We start from the raw sequence: 14,606 nt of genomic DNA, 5'->3' as shown, positions 1-14,606 counted from the left end.
GATTCCTAAACAGACAGCAGCGGAGAGGAGGAGAACTCCTATCTTTTATCCTTTTACCAGGACCCTTACCAATCAAAGGGTTTCCTCTCAAAAACTATGGAATGTTCACCTGAAAGGAATCAAAGATCCTTTAGCTCAATTTTTTCATAATACAAATCAGAAAACACATCCTGAGAAAAGTGACCTACACAAGGTCACACAGTGAGTGGAAATTTGAAAAAGGGACCAAGGTACTTTACTTTCCTAAATTTGATAAGAAGTTCTCTAAATGGAAGTCCAGGAGTTGCCAAAAATCAAGCCGCATATGTATTGTTGTTGTTGTTGTTGTTGAGCTATAATTCACATACCCTAAAATTCACTCTTTTAAAATGTACAATTCAGTGGTTTTATCATATTTTCAAGGTTGTGCAACCATCAGCACAATTAATTTTAGAACATTATTATTATCCCAGAAAGATATCCTATACCCAATTAGGAGTCACTACACATTTTCCACTTCCCCAGCCTCTCCCAGCCACCAATCTGCATTCTGTCTCTATGGATGTATCTATTCTGGATATTTCATATAAATAGAATGATATAATGTGTAGCCTTTTATGTCTAGCTTCTTTCACTTAGCATGATTTCCAGGTTCATCCATGTTGTAGCATGTATTACAACTCCATTCCTTTTTGTGGCTGGATAATATTTCATTGTATTTATATACTACCACTTATCCATTTGTCCACTGATGGACATTTGGGTTGTGTGCACCTTTGGACTGTTGTGAACAGCACTGCTATGAATGTGAACATGTACTTCTTTCAGTACTTGTTTTCAATTCTTTGGATACATTCCTAGGCCTGTAATTGCTGGGTTATATGGTAATTCTATATTAGGGGTTGAGGGGGAGGGAGAGATAAATAGGTGGAACACAGAGGATCTTTAAGGCAGTGAAACTATCCTATACAATACATGTATAACATGTCATTGTACATTTGTCCAAACCCGTAGACTGTGCAACACCAACAGTCAACTCTAATGTAAACTATGGACTGAGTGATAATGATGTGCCAGTGCAGGGTCATCAGTCATTACAGATGTACCACTCTGGTGGAGGACACTAACCATGGGGGAGGCTATGCCATGTGTGGGGGCAGGGTATATGGCAAATCTGTGCACTTTCACTCAATTTATTTATTTATTTTTTAATTTTTTTAATGTTTATTTATTTTTGAGAGACAGAGAGAGAGCACAAGCAGAGGAGGAACAGAGAGAGAGGGAGACACAGAATCCGAAGCAGGCTCCAGGCTCTGAGCTGTCAGCACAGGGCCCAACTCGAACTCACCATGAGATCATGACCTGAGCCAAAGTCAGACACTTAACCAACTGAGCCACCCATACACCCCAAGCTTCACTCAATTTTGATGCAAACCTAAAACTACTCTAAAAAATAAAGTTTATTAAAAATTTAAAAAACATGTACAGATGACGGATCAGCTCAGGCACTTGTCAAGCCGAATGCACAGATGGGAAAATGTTATACAGCCTCTGACTCTGCCTGCCAGCTGCTTCTCTGGACTGGTTCTTGGCCTTATAACATTCTGCCACTGGCATCCTGAACTGATGCCAACAGCTCCCAATGGGCAGAGAGTAGGTCCTAAGAGCATGCTTGGTCAAGGCTAATTTTCTCAGAAATCTTACCACTTTTGTTCCCCCTGAGTTCATGGGGAATAAGATAAAGGATGGCAGGGTTGGCCATTCCCACCTTGCAGAGATCTTCAGGAGCTGAACTGCCTATTTCTCTTGAGTAACCCCTGGCTGAAGAGACTACCCTTTCTTAGGCCCGAGTGTGTCTCTATGATTCCAGGGAAGCCCACTTAGTCTTCTTTGGTGGTCCAAGGACATAAGATGTTCAGCCATCAGTTCATACTCTCTGCATGTCCACAGTGAAAGCAGGGAACAGCTAATTGGCATTCAGACCCTATGTTATCCCTGAGCATACCTTTCATATCTTAGCCTTTGTATTCTTTCTCTGGTTGTTTCCTCTGCCTAGAATGCCCTCTCCTGCCACCTGCATGGAATAAAGCCCTACCCATCCTTACAGGCAGAGGTCACATGTCACCTCTCCTATCAGATGCCTTCTCTATCCCTCCTCTGGACCTCAGAAGCATGGTGTACCTCTCTGGAACTTTCATTTTATCCCTTTATGGAAGGATATGATTCATCCAGGTCTTCCTACAGGGTCCAGTACAACACTGGCACAAAGTAGGTCTTAATGTATCTAATGAACGGAACTTGACATCCGACTGGATTGAAATATAAGACTATTTCATGTCTCATATTTTCACTTCTCAGTTGGAAGAGTGGAGGTGCTGCCTTGCAGGTGTACCTAGGAGACCCAGGACCTCAGCCTAGCCCCCACAATGGCCTCGGGTTCCATGGCAAATCAGCAGCCCTTCTTTCCACAGGACTCACAGAGAGGAGGCCCAAATAGCACTGTATCCAGGGCCTTCAGCTGCAGCTTCTGCCGATGGCTCCGGTCTGTCATCTTTAGTACAGTCCCTGTCATGGTGGTGTTGGTCACAGCAAGCCTGTCGAGGCAAAGAGGAAGGGTTCAGTTTCCTGCCATTAAAACCAGGAAGGATTACCCACCTCCTCCAGGAACACTTCCATGACTTCTAGCTCTTGGTGATTGCTCCCCTGTGTGCTCTAGAACACAGAGTCCATACCAGTGGATCTCAACAGGGAGTAAGGAGGGACACATAACATTTACCAAGAATATGTTCACCCTTCTCCCCATGTCCACCATCCCCTGAGAACCTTGCTCTTTGAGGACTACCCATCTGTGAGCATGCCCACACCCAACTATAAGTTTTCTGTTGTGTTTCTCCTTCCAGGGAGTATCAACTGTGCACCTATCCCCACACTCCCACCATCTGCAAATACATTCTCCTGTCCAACCCAGGTCAAAACACAAGCCACGTGACCCAGTGCTTTCTGAGGACCTCTAATCCTAACCCACTGCCATTAAGTACAAATCTGCTGATGACAAACAGTGCATTAGTCTTATTATCTTGTATTTGAGTCACTGTCATTTACTCCCAGTCAGATTATTGTAATTTTTATGACCTTCAACATACTGTTAATGATAACTCTAATAAGAAAGGGCCTGCAAATGAGAAAATGACCCAGAAACAAACTGGACTGTGTTTTTCTTCTGCTAGAACACAGGGGGTGTGGAGGAGACGGTTATAAGATATGAAAGGTTATAAATCCAGTGGTCGGGGTCCCACACATGAGCCTTTACTACTGTCATATTCCATAAAGTTAGTGCTCTTTGCTGATGCATAGCTTTGTTTCCCCAGGTAGAAAAAAATGCTTCTGACATCAGTGTGTGATTTATATTCCTGCCTGGGCACACAGGGGCAGCTACCTCCCTCTCCAGCCATGGGAAGCAATCAACCCCTCTACAAGAGAAGCAGTGAGACACTGTGATGGGGGCTGAAGGGGTCAGAAGATCTAGCTTCTGGTCCCAGCTGAGTCAGCAACTCACTTGTCTGATCATAAACTACTCGGTCTCCCCTCTGGGGCCCCATTTTCCTTCTGTGTAAGCTTCTGTGAAATCAGATGCTTCCTCTAGGCCCAGGAGCTCTGGGGGTTCCTCCTCAGAGCACTTCCACCCAGTGCACTGGCCTTCATCTAACTGATCAATGTAAGTGTCATCTTTTCTGCAGTCTATTTGTCAGTGAAACCTATGAAGTGAGCAATGAGAGAAACGACAAAGGAGCTAACATTTACTAAGCAGCTACTGCATCTCTCATCCTGTTCTGATGCTTCACATACAATGCCTCATTCAGTCCTCTGACTGGAAGGACACAGGTCCATCACTAGCTCCACTTCACTGCACCACTGACTTAACTCAGAGTTGAGCAACTCGCCCAAAGTCACGTACATAGCACGTAAGTGGCAAAGGCAGGAAATGAACTCAAATCTTCTGGATTCTTCCCATTACACCATGCTGCCTAGTGGTGGGCCTACAACCACTGCCACTCCATCCCACACTCCGTGTACCAAAGGCTCCAGGCTTCCTGCTGTCACTAAGGTGCCACAGCCTGGCTTCCTCCACCCCCTGCCTGACCTGGCTGGATCTGGTCTAGCTACAGGGAGGCACCAAGAGCCCATGACCTGAGAACTGACTTCTCATCCTATGTTTTCGCTCTAATGGAACCATAGCTATTCCTCAAGATGGAATGGGCCAAGGCGATACTGCAATTTCCATGGGTAACGGGAAAGAAACCTAGATCCTGGAGTTTCATGGTCAATCATCTATTTAATTGTCTGTTTCATTAAACATGGAATTCCTCAAGGCAGATGGGGTCTGATACACTTCTTTGTCCTCAGGGCCTAGGAGAGAACCCGGCACGGGGTAGATAATTGGTAAAGTTTCATGAAAAGACCTGGGTTCAAATCCCAGCTCTGCCACTTACCAGCTTGGATAAATCATAAAATATTTGAAATTCAGTTTGTTCACCCAAAAGCCAGGGTAGTAATTCCTTCCTCCCAGAATTGTGAGAACCAACTGAAATAATAGGCAGGAAAGTATTCTAGAAGGGGCTGTACAAACAGTAAGATTATTACTCTCTCCAGGGTAGGGAGAAGCTGTGAAAAGGAGGCTGCAGGCAGGGGGCGGGGGCAGCAGCGCCCAGTAGCTCTGCGGCTGCAGGCTGCAAAGTGTGGGTGCACCAGCAGCTTCACCTCCCTCCTTCCCCTCTGCTGAAGCTCATAACCAGATGCACCTACATAATAGGATGACAGATTATACACAGTCAGCACTTACCAGACAGTAAGCCCTTGGAGGGCAAGGGCAGGCTGTTGTCATCTTTATCCCCAGCACCCAGCACAAGTGCTTGGCACGGAGCAGGTACCCAGTAAATATTTGTCGAATGAATAAGTAAATGGATTAATGGCTGCATGACACATGGTACTAGTCTGACATAACAAGAAGTCCATGCAGTACTCCATCCCCTCCCCACCCCCCGCAGGCCCTGGCCTACTGCACCTGTGAAGCAGGCAGAGTTAGGGTACCACAGCTGTTGGAAGAGTCATCCCGGAGAGGAGGCCGGGGCCAGTGGGAGTCAGCCCCACCTCACACCACGTCTTTAGAGTAGACACACTCTATATGGATAATTCAAGGGAGGCTAACAGAGCCCCGAGGCTCCTGGGCAGTAAAAGAGGCAGCTGCTGGGAGCACAGCAAAAGAAAAGAGAAATACCACAGGCTTTGAAGTCTACCCAGATCTAGGTTCAAATCAGTTTTGCCTCTAACTAGCCATGTGACCTTAGAAAAGTTACTTAGTCTCATTGTCTATATACAATAATACCTACCTTACAGGATTGATGGAAGAATTAAGTGACATACTGTATATGAAGTGGTGCATAGGAGTGCCTGCCATGTACTAAGCATTCAATAAACGACAGCTATTAGTACTACTCCCAGGATCGACAGAAATGTTAAATAAGAGAACGGATGCCAAGTGTCCATCACACTTCAGAGCAAGTGCACAATGGATGCGAGAAGAGGAGAGGTCTAGAGAGTGTGCCCTGAAAAAAGTGGAGCCTCATTAACTGGCCAGAGAAACCTGATGTTGGGCCGATCCCAGTCCATTCCCTACACCCCCAAGTGAGAGAATCCAGTCTCCTCCTGACCTCGGCATGGCATGGCCACTCAGCTGCAGCTTCCGGAAGGTTTCCTCATACTGAGGCAGCTCCACGTACGTGATCAGCCACTGCACCACCTCATCCACGGTCCAGTTGTACACTGTGGGAAGAGACAAGCAAAGCTTTGACTCCAGAATGCAAGAACTACTTGAACTTACCATCAGTCACATTGGCCTTCTCATTGACCACATGTTTATGTGTTTACCATCCCCCTCTCCTACAAATCCTCAGTATAAAAGGGGTACATACTGTACCTTTTGTTTGACCCACAGGGGATGGTCTTGCTTTTTCACTATACCGGTATTTGGGTGAAATAACCCTCAACTATAATATAATAATGATAATAATACTAACAAATGCCATCCTTTACATTGGCACTTACTATATGACAGGTACTCTTCTAGAGGCCTCATATACATTAATGCATTGTTCTTCGCAACAACCATGTGAAAGATAGGTCCTGTTTTATCCCTATTTTACAGATGGAGAAAATGAGGCACAGAAAGGTTATATAACTTTCCGAAAGTTGCCCAGCTAGGAATTGGCAAAGCAAACACCTGCACTCAAGCAGTGTGGTTCCGTAACCCTTGCTCTAAGCCCTTATGCACTCTTGTGCTCTTGCTGTCTCTCTCAGATAGACAGACAGACAGACAGACAGGTAGACGAATGACATATAGGATATGTGTATCACATGGCACCCAGGAATACCAGCGTACTGAACTTAAAAAGACTGGGAGCAACTGAGTTGCAGCAAAACAGATGCCATTTTATTGGATTTAAAGTTTGCTTTCATTTAATGTATAAACCTGTTTTTGTTTATATTTATATACAAATTTTATATAGCACCTTAAACCTCATTTTATGTTTGTACACATTTAGATAATAATTTGAGTAATCATTGTTATAATAAAAACAGTTTAAGTCAGCATTGTAGGTCCAAGATAAATTATTTCCCTTAAAAGGAATTTGTACATTCCTCAAGTTTGAAAACTACTTGCTGCGAGCAGTAAGAAGCCAAAAAATGTTCCGAAAGAGAATGAAACGGTGAGATTTATCACCCTCTTCTCTTAAGGTCCATGTCTTTCCCCAAAACTGCCTTTCATCAGAGTGCTGTCCAATTTTCCTTTAAAAGTCAGGAAACAGGGGCGCCTGGGTGGCTCAGTCGGTTAAGTGTCCGACTTCGGCTCAGGTCGTGATCTCGCAGTCAGTGAGTTCGAGCCCCGCGTCAGGCTCTGTGCTGACAGCTCAGAGCCTGGAGCCTGTTTCAGATTCTGTGTCTCCCTCTCTCTGAGCCTCCCCCGTTCATGCTCTGTCTCTCTCTGTCTCAAAAATAAATAAAGGTTAAAAAAATTTTTTTTGAATAAATAAATAAAAATGAAAGTCAGGAAACATCAAAGACACGGACTACGTCCTGTTCATTTTTGCTCACCCCACTGTCTCTAAGGTAAAGCTTCTTAAACAGTAGCATCAATAAGAATTTACTCAAGGAATAACCACCCCAAACAAGGAATTCCAGAAATGGTCTGATTGTGGGCTTCCAAAGAGAAACAATCATCTCCTTAAACAAATACACAGCTCATGTGGATGGTTAACTTCTGAAATGCCTGTCAGAAAAATAGGCATTCCTCTGGTAAACACGCCTCAGATATTGGATTACTTCTGTCACTCTCAGATAAGCTGGAGAAGTTGGAAGGCTGGACCTGTCCCTCCACTCACCTACTTCCCCTTCAGTGGAGCCCAGCACGTGGTACAAAGCAGACACTGAGACATCCTGCATGAAACAAAATTGGAGGCAAAAACGCTCTGAACTCTTGATGTCCTCAAGAAGCTACTAGAGCTCAGGAGGGAAGTTTTGTAGCTGAGACTTTGGATATCCATTAAACTGTCTGCAGAGGCACAGGAGGTGAGAAAAGGAAGGTGCCTTGGGAGGAAATGAGGGGCACTCTAGTGCACTTAGACTGCATCCTAGGAGACAAGATCCCAGAGGATTAGGAAAAGGGTGCTTGGTCATTGCTTGGTTAAATTTCTAATTCCCAGACTAGAATATATTGGAAAGAGAAGAGAAATTAATTTCCAAGAGCTATGTTGAAATCCTAGGGTTTGGGAAAGGGGGGATGACAGAGCAGGGTTAGAAAAGCAGGATGTATTGGCCTTTTCCTCCTGAGAAGGAATATATGCCTTTGAATCCATTAGTAGACATTACAAATGTGCTCATTTACTATGGTCTAGAACGTCGGCTAATGAAGGTGTAGTAGAGGGACACTCAGATACGAGGCAGATGGACAAGTACCAGCCTGTGAAGTACAGAGAACAACACACTCCTGCCACTGCTGCCAAGGGAGCTCAGCCACGTCCAGCACAATGGGGCCTTTCTGCTTGGCATGTGGAGTGGAAAGAAGGCCACTTTTCTGTTGCTAGAAAGGCCTGAGGCTAGCTGTGCTACAAGAGCCTTTTGTCTCATGGGAGGATGCCTTGCTACAAGCCCAAACACAGACACTTGGCATGCAGGAACTCCCCTATCTGCACCTTACACTGCAGTGCAGTTGGGCAGGAGTCACTCTAGACCAGGGTTTCTCAGTCTCTGCACCACTGACATTTTGGACAGGATAATTCTTTGTTGGGGGGGGGGGGGTTGTCCTCTGCAGTGGAGGATATTAACCAATATCTCCAGCATCCACCCACGAGATGTAGCATGCTGCCAGTCATGACAATCAAAAATGTCTCCGGGTACTGTGAAATGTTCCCTGGGGGATAAAATTGCCCACCAGCCGAGAACCACTGCTGTAAACACGACATTAAGTGAGATGGAGGTCTATAAGGTAAGGGGGCCACTGCATTCCAATGAGGATGGACTCTTAACATAGTCAGCCCCTACATGGCTAAGCTATTGGGAAGAGGATAATGGCTTTAGCATATCAGGACAAACCTCGAGGTAGTTATTTTGGTGTGTGTGTGTGTGTGTGTGTGTGTGTGTGTGTACATGTGCTCTACACATCATTCTGTTACCTAGGCACACACGCTATCTAGGTAAGCTTGGCAGCATGGTGTTGGCCACCCAGAGTCACTACAGTCTGGGCAAAGTAAGCCAGGCTGGGCTGTATCCTTATCAGAGAGTGACCCTGTGTCCCAATCAATAGCCAAGGCAAGATATCAGGGTCCCTTACCCCTAAGGTTCAAGTACCTAAAAGTTAAAAGGCTTGTTCTACTTTCTCATTCCAAAAGAGAAAATGGGAAGAATCTCCAGGCCAAAGTGAGGACGAAGGTAATAGCAAGTACAGAGAGCTGTGGCTGTTAGAAGGCCACAGAATTTGGCAAGGAGAGCTTAGTACAGATAGTCTCCAAATGACTCACATGCCCAAATTCCAGGAGGATATGCAAGCAAGAGACAGTCTTCTAAAGTCATGAGCCTCTCATCACCCTAAGCCTGTCCATGAGGCCCCTAGAGAGATCAAAAACTACCTCTCTGGGCAAAATGACAGACAATACTACACAGCGTCAGAGAAGGCCAATCTCTGGTGTTTTCAGCACCAAATAGTCCTTCATAAGACAAGTGTATAAGGTGATTAACTTTGTAGTCTCCAACCCTTTTAATGACATAACCTACCTGTATTTGGAGCATACATTGCCAACACAGGACTATCTATTTATAAATCAGGCTCATGTACTGACATTAGGTATACTGTAAAACATACACAAAAATTAAAGAATGAAATAAATACAATATGAGCATAAGCTACAGTATTCTCTTCTAGCACCTAGCTGATTATCTTATGAAGCTGGAAACCACTGGGTAAACAGTCAAACTCATACCAAACAGATGACCTGAACTTCACAGCTCTTCCCTGGATGCTGCCTCAGCTGTTGCTCTGAACTTAGCAGACCTGATCTACAATCAGTGTCTTGCACTATTTTGCTACTCATCTTTGGACATTGCTCTCAGACTTCCAGGTCTTTGCTATTTCCAGAAAAGCTCTTTTCCCTCTTTGTGGACTGCCAAACACCAACTAATCCTTAAAACCTAGCTCCAGCTCTTCATTGTGGAAATGCTTTGGAGCTCGTTTCTAAATCCTCTCTTCTAAAACCTTCAAAATATGAGTACTAGCACTCCCTTCTCTGCTTACTTAGCACTTTCTTTATTCAGACTTCTTTTCTAACATGTATGTTATATTGTTATTATTAGTCACATGTCTCTCTTCTCCATTGTGCTATATATAAGCACTATAGTGGTAGGGAACATGTCTTTTCTATTTCTGTATTCCCCAATGCCTAACACAGGGCTAGATCATTCTAAATACTCTGTAAAGTTTACTGAATGGACAAGAGAATCAATATGAATTAATTAATTAATTAATTAATTAACAAATGAAGGCAATCTGTAGGTCCTGGATCACTTGTAGCACATCCCATCAGGAGTTCCACTATGTTTTCCCACCAACAGCATCACTGCCCCCCACAGACTTCTCATGGAAGTAAAGGAGAGAATTTTTTTTTTAAGCACTTATACCTATCAGCAGAGACCTCTATAAATTGATGATCAGTTAGCTTCTCAGATAGTAAAGATCTATCCTGGCCTCCACACTATGCTTCATGGGAAAAGGCCTTTTTCCTTTGAGAAAGATTTGTATGTAAAATGCGTAAACTCTCCTACTTTAATTTAGAATAGCCACAAAAAATGAAGTCATTCAGGATTTCCAAATACCTGGCCATGTTAGAAGGCCGGATTTTAATTGTCGAATTTATCAGAAAAAGCACTAGATTTGAAGCTGGAAGACTTTGATTTCCATCCTATTGGCCATGGATCACCTTGGGTAAATCACTTAACCATTCTGAACCTCAATTTCCCCTTCTATAAAATTTCTTTCCAGTCATTCATAACATTTATTTTGTACTACTTTGTGCCAGGCACTGGAAACAGAGCAGTGATTGAGACAGATACCCAGGTAGCTTACCATCTAACAGTGTTGATCTCTTCAAGTTGTTGAATTAAATGAGTTCATATGTTTGAAAACACCTAGGATTTAATACAAACTCAGTAGTAATTTCTTCTTCATTCATATACATGAATGAAGAAATATACATTCATTCAACAAGCGATAGATATTGAAAACTGGTTAGAATCTGGGTGGATACACCTATAGGCTCACCAGAGGGAAGAAATGTGAGCAAAGACACGTTGTGGCCCATTGTCTCTCTAAGTGGTTTCCTTCTGGCTCTCACTAGCAGTTTGCCACCTGCACCTAGAGGGAGGCAGGGGTCTTAGTTTTCTGATGTGGTGTCAACCTCAACTCCTGAATCATCACTGTAAAAGAGAATCTGGCACTTGGGCCAAGGCCTCATGTGACAGGCCCACTAGGCTACCCAGCACAAACCCGGTCTACACGGCTGCAGAGCAGTAAGAGAACCTAGGCTTTGGAATGTTGAATGAGCCAAACAACTTGTGTAAGATCTCACAATGGTAGAGCCAAGGACAAACTTCTGTCTTCCACATCCCTATGCTGGACCAGGCCCTGTGCAAAGTGTTAAGATATAAAATCATATAAGGTAATGTCCTCAAGCAATCTGGTGGGAAAACAGGCAAGGGAATAGATGATTACAATTAGTGTACTAAATGCTGTGATGAGATAAGGGTAAGGAGATGTGGGAGCACAGAAAGCATCTAACCTAAACTATGGTCTCCAGGGAAGATTTCCTAAAGAAGGGTATACTTTGGGTGCTATATGTAAGTGATGAATCACTAAATTCTACTCCTGAAACCAATACTATACTATATGCTATCCATTAGCTAATTTGAATTTAAATAAAATCTTGAAATAAAAGAAAGAATGAAAAGAATATGGAAAATAAAGAGAATAAAAGGAGAAAATAAAAAGAAGACTTAAGGGGCGCCTGGGTGGCTTAGTCGGTTGAGCCGCCGACTCTGGCTCAGGTCATGATCTCGGGGTCCATCCGTGAGTTCGAGCCCCGTGTCGGGCTCTGTGCTGACAGCTCAGAGCCTGGAGCCTGTTTCAGATTCTGTGTCTCCCTCTCTCTGACCCTCCCCCGTTCATGGTCTGTCTCTCTCTGTCTCAAAAATAAATAAACGTTAAAAAAAAAAAAAAGAAGACTTAAACTGAGTGTTGTCAAATAGGATTTAATCAGATCAACAAGGGGGAGGGACAGAGAGAACAGTATCTATGAAAGCAACATGGGATGAAAGGAAACGACATATCCTCCCAACTGCAAATAAATTAGTGCAGCTATAGAGTAGATGTGATGAAGAGTGGTAGAAAAGAAGAAAATAAGTGGATCACAGAGATAAGCATGGGCCTGACACGCTAAACTAATCTAGCACAATGCCTGGTATATAGAAGGTATAATTCTTTTAAGTAATTTCTTCAAGTAATTCTTTTAAGTTTATGTATGTATTTTGAAGGAGGAAGCAGAGAGAGAAGGAGAGAGAATCTTAAGCAGGTTCCATGCTGTCAGTGTAGAGCCCAATGCATGGCTCAAACCCATAAACCATGAGATCATGACCTGAGCTGAAATCAAGAGTTGGACACTTAATCAACTGAGCCTCCTAGGCACCCTGATTATTTATTTATTTTTTTTTGTAATGAAGGCACGTTTACACAAATTGTAGGAGAAAACAGTACTTTTGGGGGCCAATACTACAGAGGTGAATAAGGCATGATGGAGAAACATGGCATTAAAATATAAAGAAACTCTCAGGATATAAAAGGTCACCAGGTTTTTATTTATATATACATATTGAACTTTTTCCCCCAATGGAAATAATTCAGTTGAGATTACAAATGGGCATTTAATTTCAGCATTTAACATCTCATTGATAAACACTAAAAAAAGTCAATGGCATTTTCTATAAAAAATTGTTTCATCAACAACTACTAAGCTTTCAAGTACCTCATTTTGTTAAGTCCCAAATGAGACAGCAGTTGTAACCTAAGCTTACTGCTAATTCTTTACAAACTCAAGTGTTACCTAATGAATAGAAAAGCCAGTATTTATCTCCTCCAAGTAACATAAGATTATCACATGTGATTACACAGGAATTTACTTGTAACATCTTTAGCAATACCTTTATTCGTCCAGGTTCCAATTAAGAATATTTCTTCCACCTAGAAATTTGGTGTTCTGGCATATTTGTTTCACTATTAAAAAAATAAAAATAAAAAATAGGAAGCCACTGAAAAATTTAAGCAGAGACCTGGTCAGATATTTACTTTAGAAAGATCCCTCTAGAACCAATTGAAGGACAAACTGCAGTAGAGCTAGACAGGCCAAGAAGTACAGTATGAAAGCATCCAAGCAAAATGATTAAGCTGAGGTTTCTGCTTCAGGCTAAGATGAAGTAACTACAATGGAATTTACCCTCTCTCCTGAAACAACCAAAGAGAAAAGACAAAATATATGAAACAATGGTTTTAAAGACACTGGACATCAGCCTATAATGGACATTGGTCCTTGAGAGATGGTAAACAAATGAGGCAGGTGATATACTTGTCCTAGTTATGGCTCTGAAAGAATTTCCAGGCCACAGTGCAGAGAGTGGAACCAAGATTTAGGAATAAATGGAAGTACACTAGTGTTAGGCTCTTACACTATATGTGACAAGGTGTAATAATAGCTCTTGAGAACCCTCATGCGCTGTGTTGGTGGGAATGTATATTGGTGCAGTCACTGTGGAATGCAGTATGGAAGATCCTCAAAAAATTAAAAATAAAATTACCATATGATCCAGTATTTCTACCGCTAGGTATTTATCCAAAGAAAGTGAAAACACTGGTGTGCCTGAGTGGCTCAGCTGGTTAAGTGTCCAACTATTGATTTCAGCTCAGGTCATGACCTCCCAGTTCACAAGATTGAGCCCCACGTCAGGCTCTGTGCTAACAGCACAGAGCCTGCTTGGGATTCTCTCCCTCTCTCTCTCTCTGCCTCTCCCCGCCCCCCTCATGCTCTCTCTCTCTCTCTCTCTCTCACTCTCTCTGTCTCTATTTCAAAATAAATAAATAAACATTAAAAAAATGAAAACACTAACTTTAAAAAATATATGCACCCCTGTTTATTACAGCATTATTTACAATAGCCAAGATATGAAAGCAACCTAAGTGTCCATTGATAGATGAATGGATAAAGAAGATGTGGTATATATACATTGAAATACTACTCAGCCACAAAGAGGAATGAGATCTTAACATGTGCAACAACACAGATGGACCTGGAGGGTATTATGCTAAGTGAAGGAAGTTCGAGAAAAATAAATACCATATGATTTAACTTAGATGTGGAATCTAAAAAAACAATATAAATGGACAAACAAACAAAGCAGAAACAGTCCCAGAGAACAATCTAGTGGTTGGTTGCCAGAGGAGAGGGGGCTAGAGAAAGAGCAAAATGGGTGAAGGGGAGTGGGATGGACAGGCTTCCAGTCATGAAATGAATAAGTCACAGTGATGAAAGGTACAGCATAGAGATATAATCAATGGTGTTGCAGATAGCATTGTGTGGTGACTGATAGTAGCTACAGTTATGGTGAGTAAAGCATAATATATAGAGTTGTTGAATCACTATGTCATACACCTGAAACTAATGAAATATTGTCAACTATATTTCAATAACAAATAAAATAATAACATCCCTAGAAAGAAGACTATGAAAGATTAAAGATGCATATTTTATCTCCTAAAGCAACCACTAAAATAACAAAACAGGGTTAAAACAACAAAAAAAAAGATCAAATGGAATTATAAAAAACTACTCATTAACCCAAAATAAGGTAGAAAAAAAAAGAAAAGAGAAGAAAAAACAGTAGGGAAAAATATCAGAAAACAAATAGCAAGATAGTAGCCTCAAATCTACTCATATTAATATCCACATTAAATGTAAATGGTCTAAATACCCCAACTAAAA

The 14,606-nt window shown here is 42.4% G+C and overlaps 1 protein-coding gene across 10 annotated transcripts in view; it reads right to left on the bottom strand.

The window, feature by feature from the left end:
• Positions 1-14,606, bottom strand: part of STIM1 (stromal interaction molecule 1) — a 182,347-nt gene that overhangs the window by 28,965 nt on the left and 138,776 nt on the right. For all 10 annotated transcript variants that reach the window (XM_042958665.1, XM_042958666.1, XM_007089366.3 and 7 more), the window contains 2 exons: positions 5,688-5,799; positions 2,458-2,573 (listed from right to left, as the gene is read on the bottom strand). In XM_042958665.1, the coding sequence (XP_042814599.1) occupies positions 2,458-2,573; positions 5,688-5,799 (228 nt within the window). The remainder of the gene's footprint in view (positions 1-2,457; positions 2,574-5,687; positions 5,800-14,606) is intronic.

The sequence above is a fragment of the Panthera tigris genome, chromosome D1 (assembly GCF_018350195.1).
Source record: "Panthera tigris isolate Pti1 chromosome D1, P.tigris_Pti1_mat1.1, whole genome shotgun sequence".
NCBI lineage: Eukaryota > Metazoa > Chordata > Mammalia > Carnivora > Felidae > Panthera > Panthera tigris.
The sequence above is the reverse complement of the archived record's forward strand: the minus strand, read 5'-3'. Positions and strand labels throughout refer to the sequence as shown.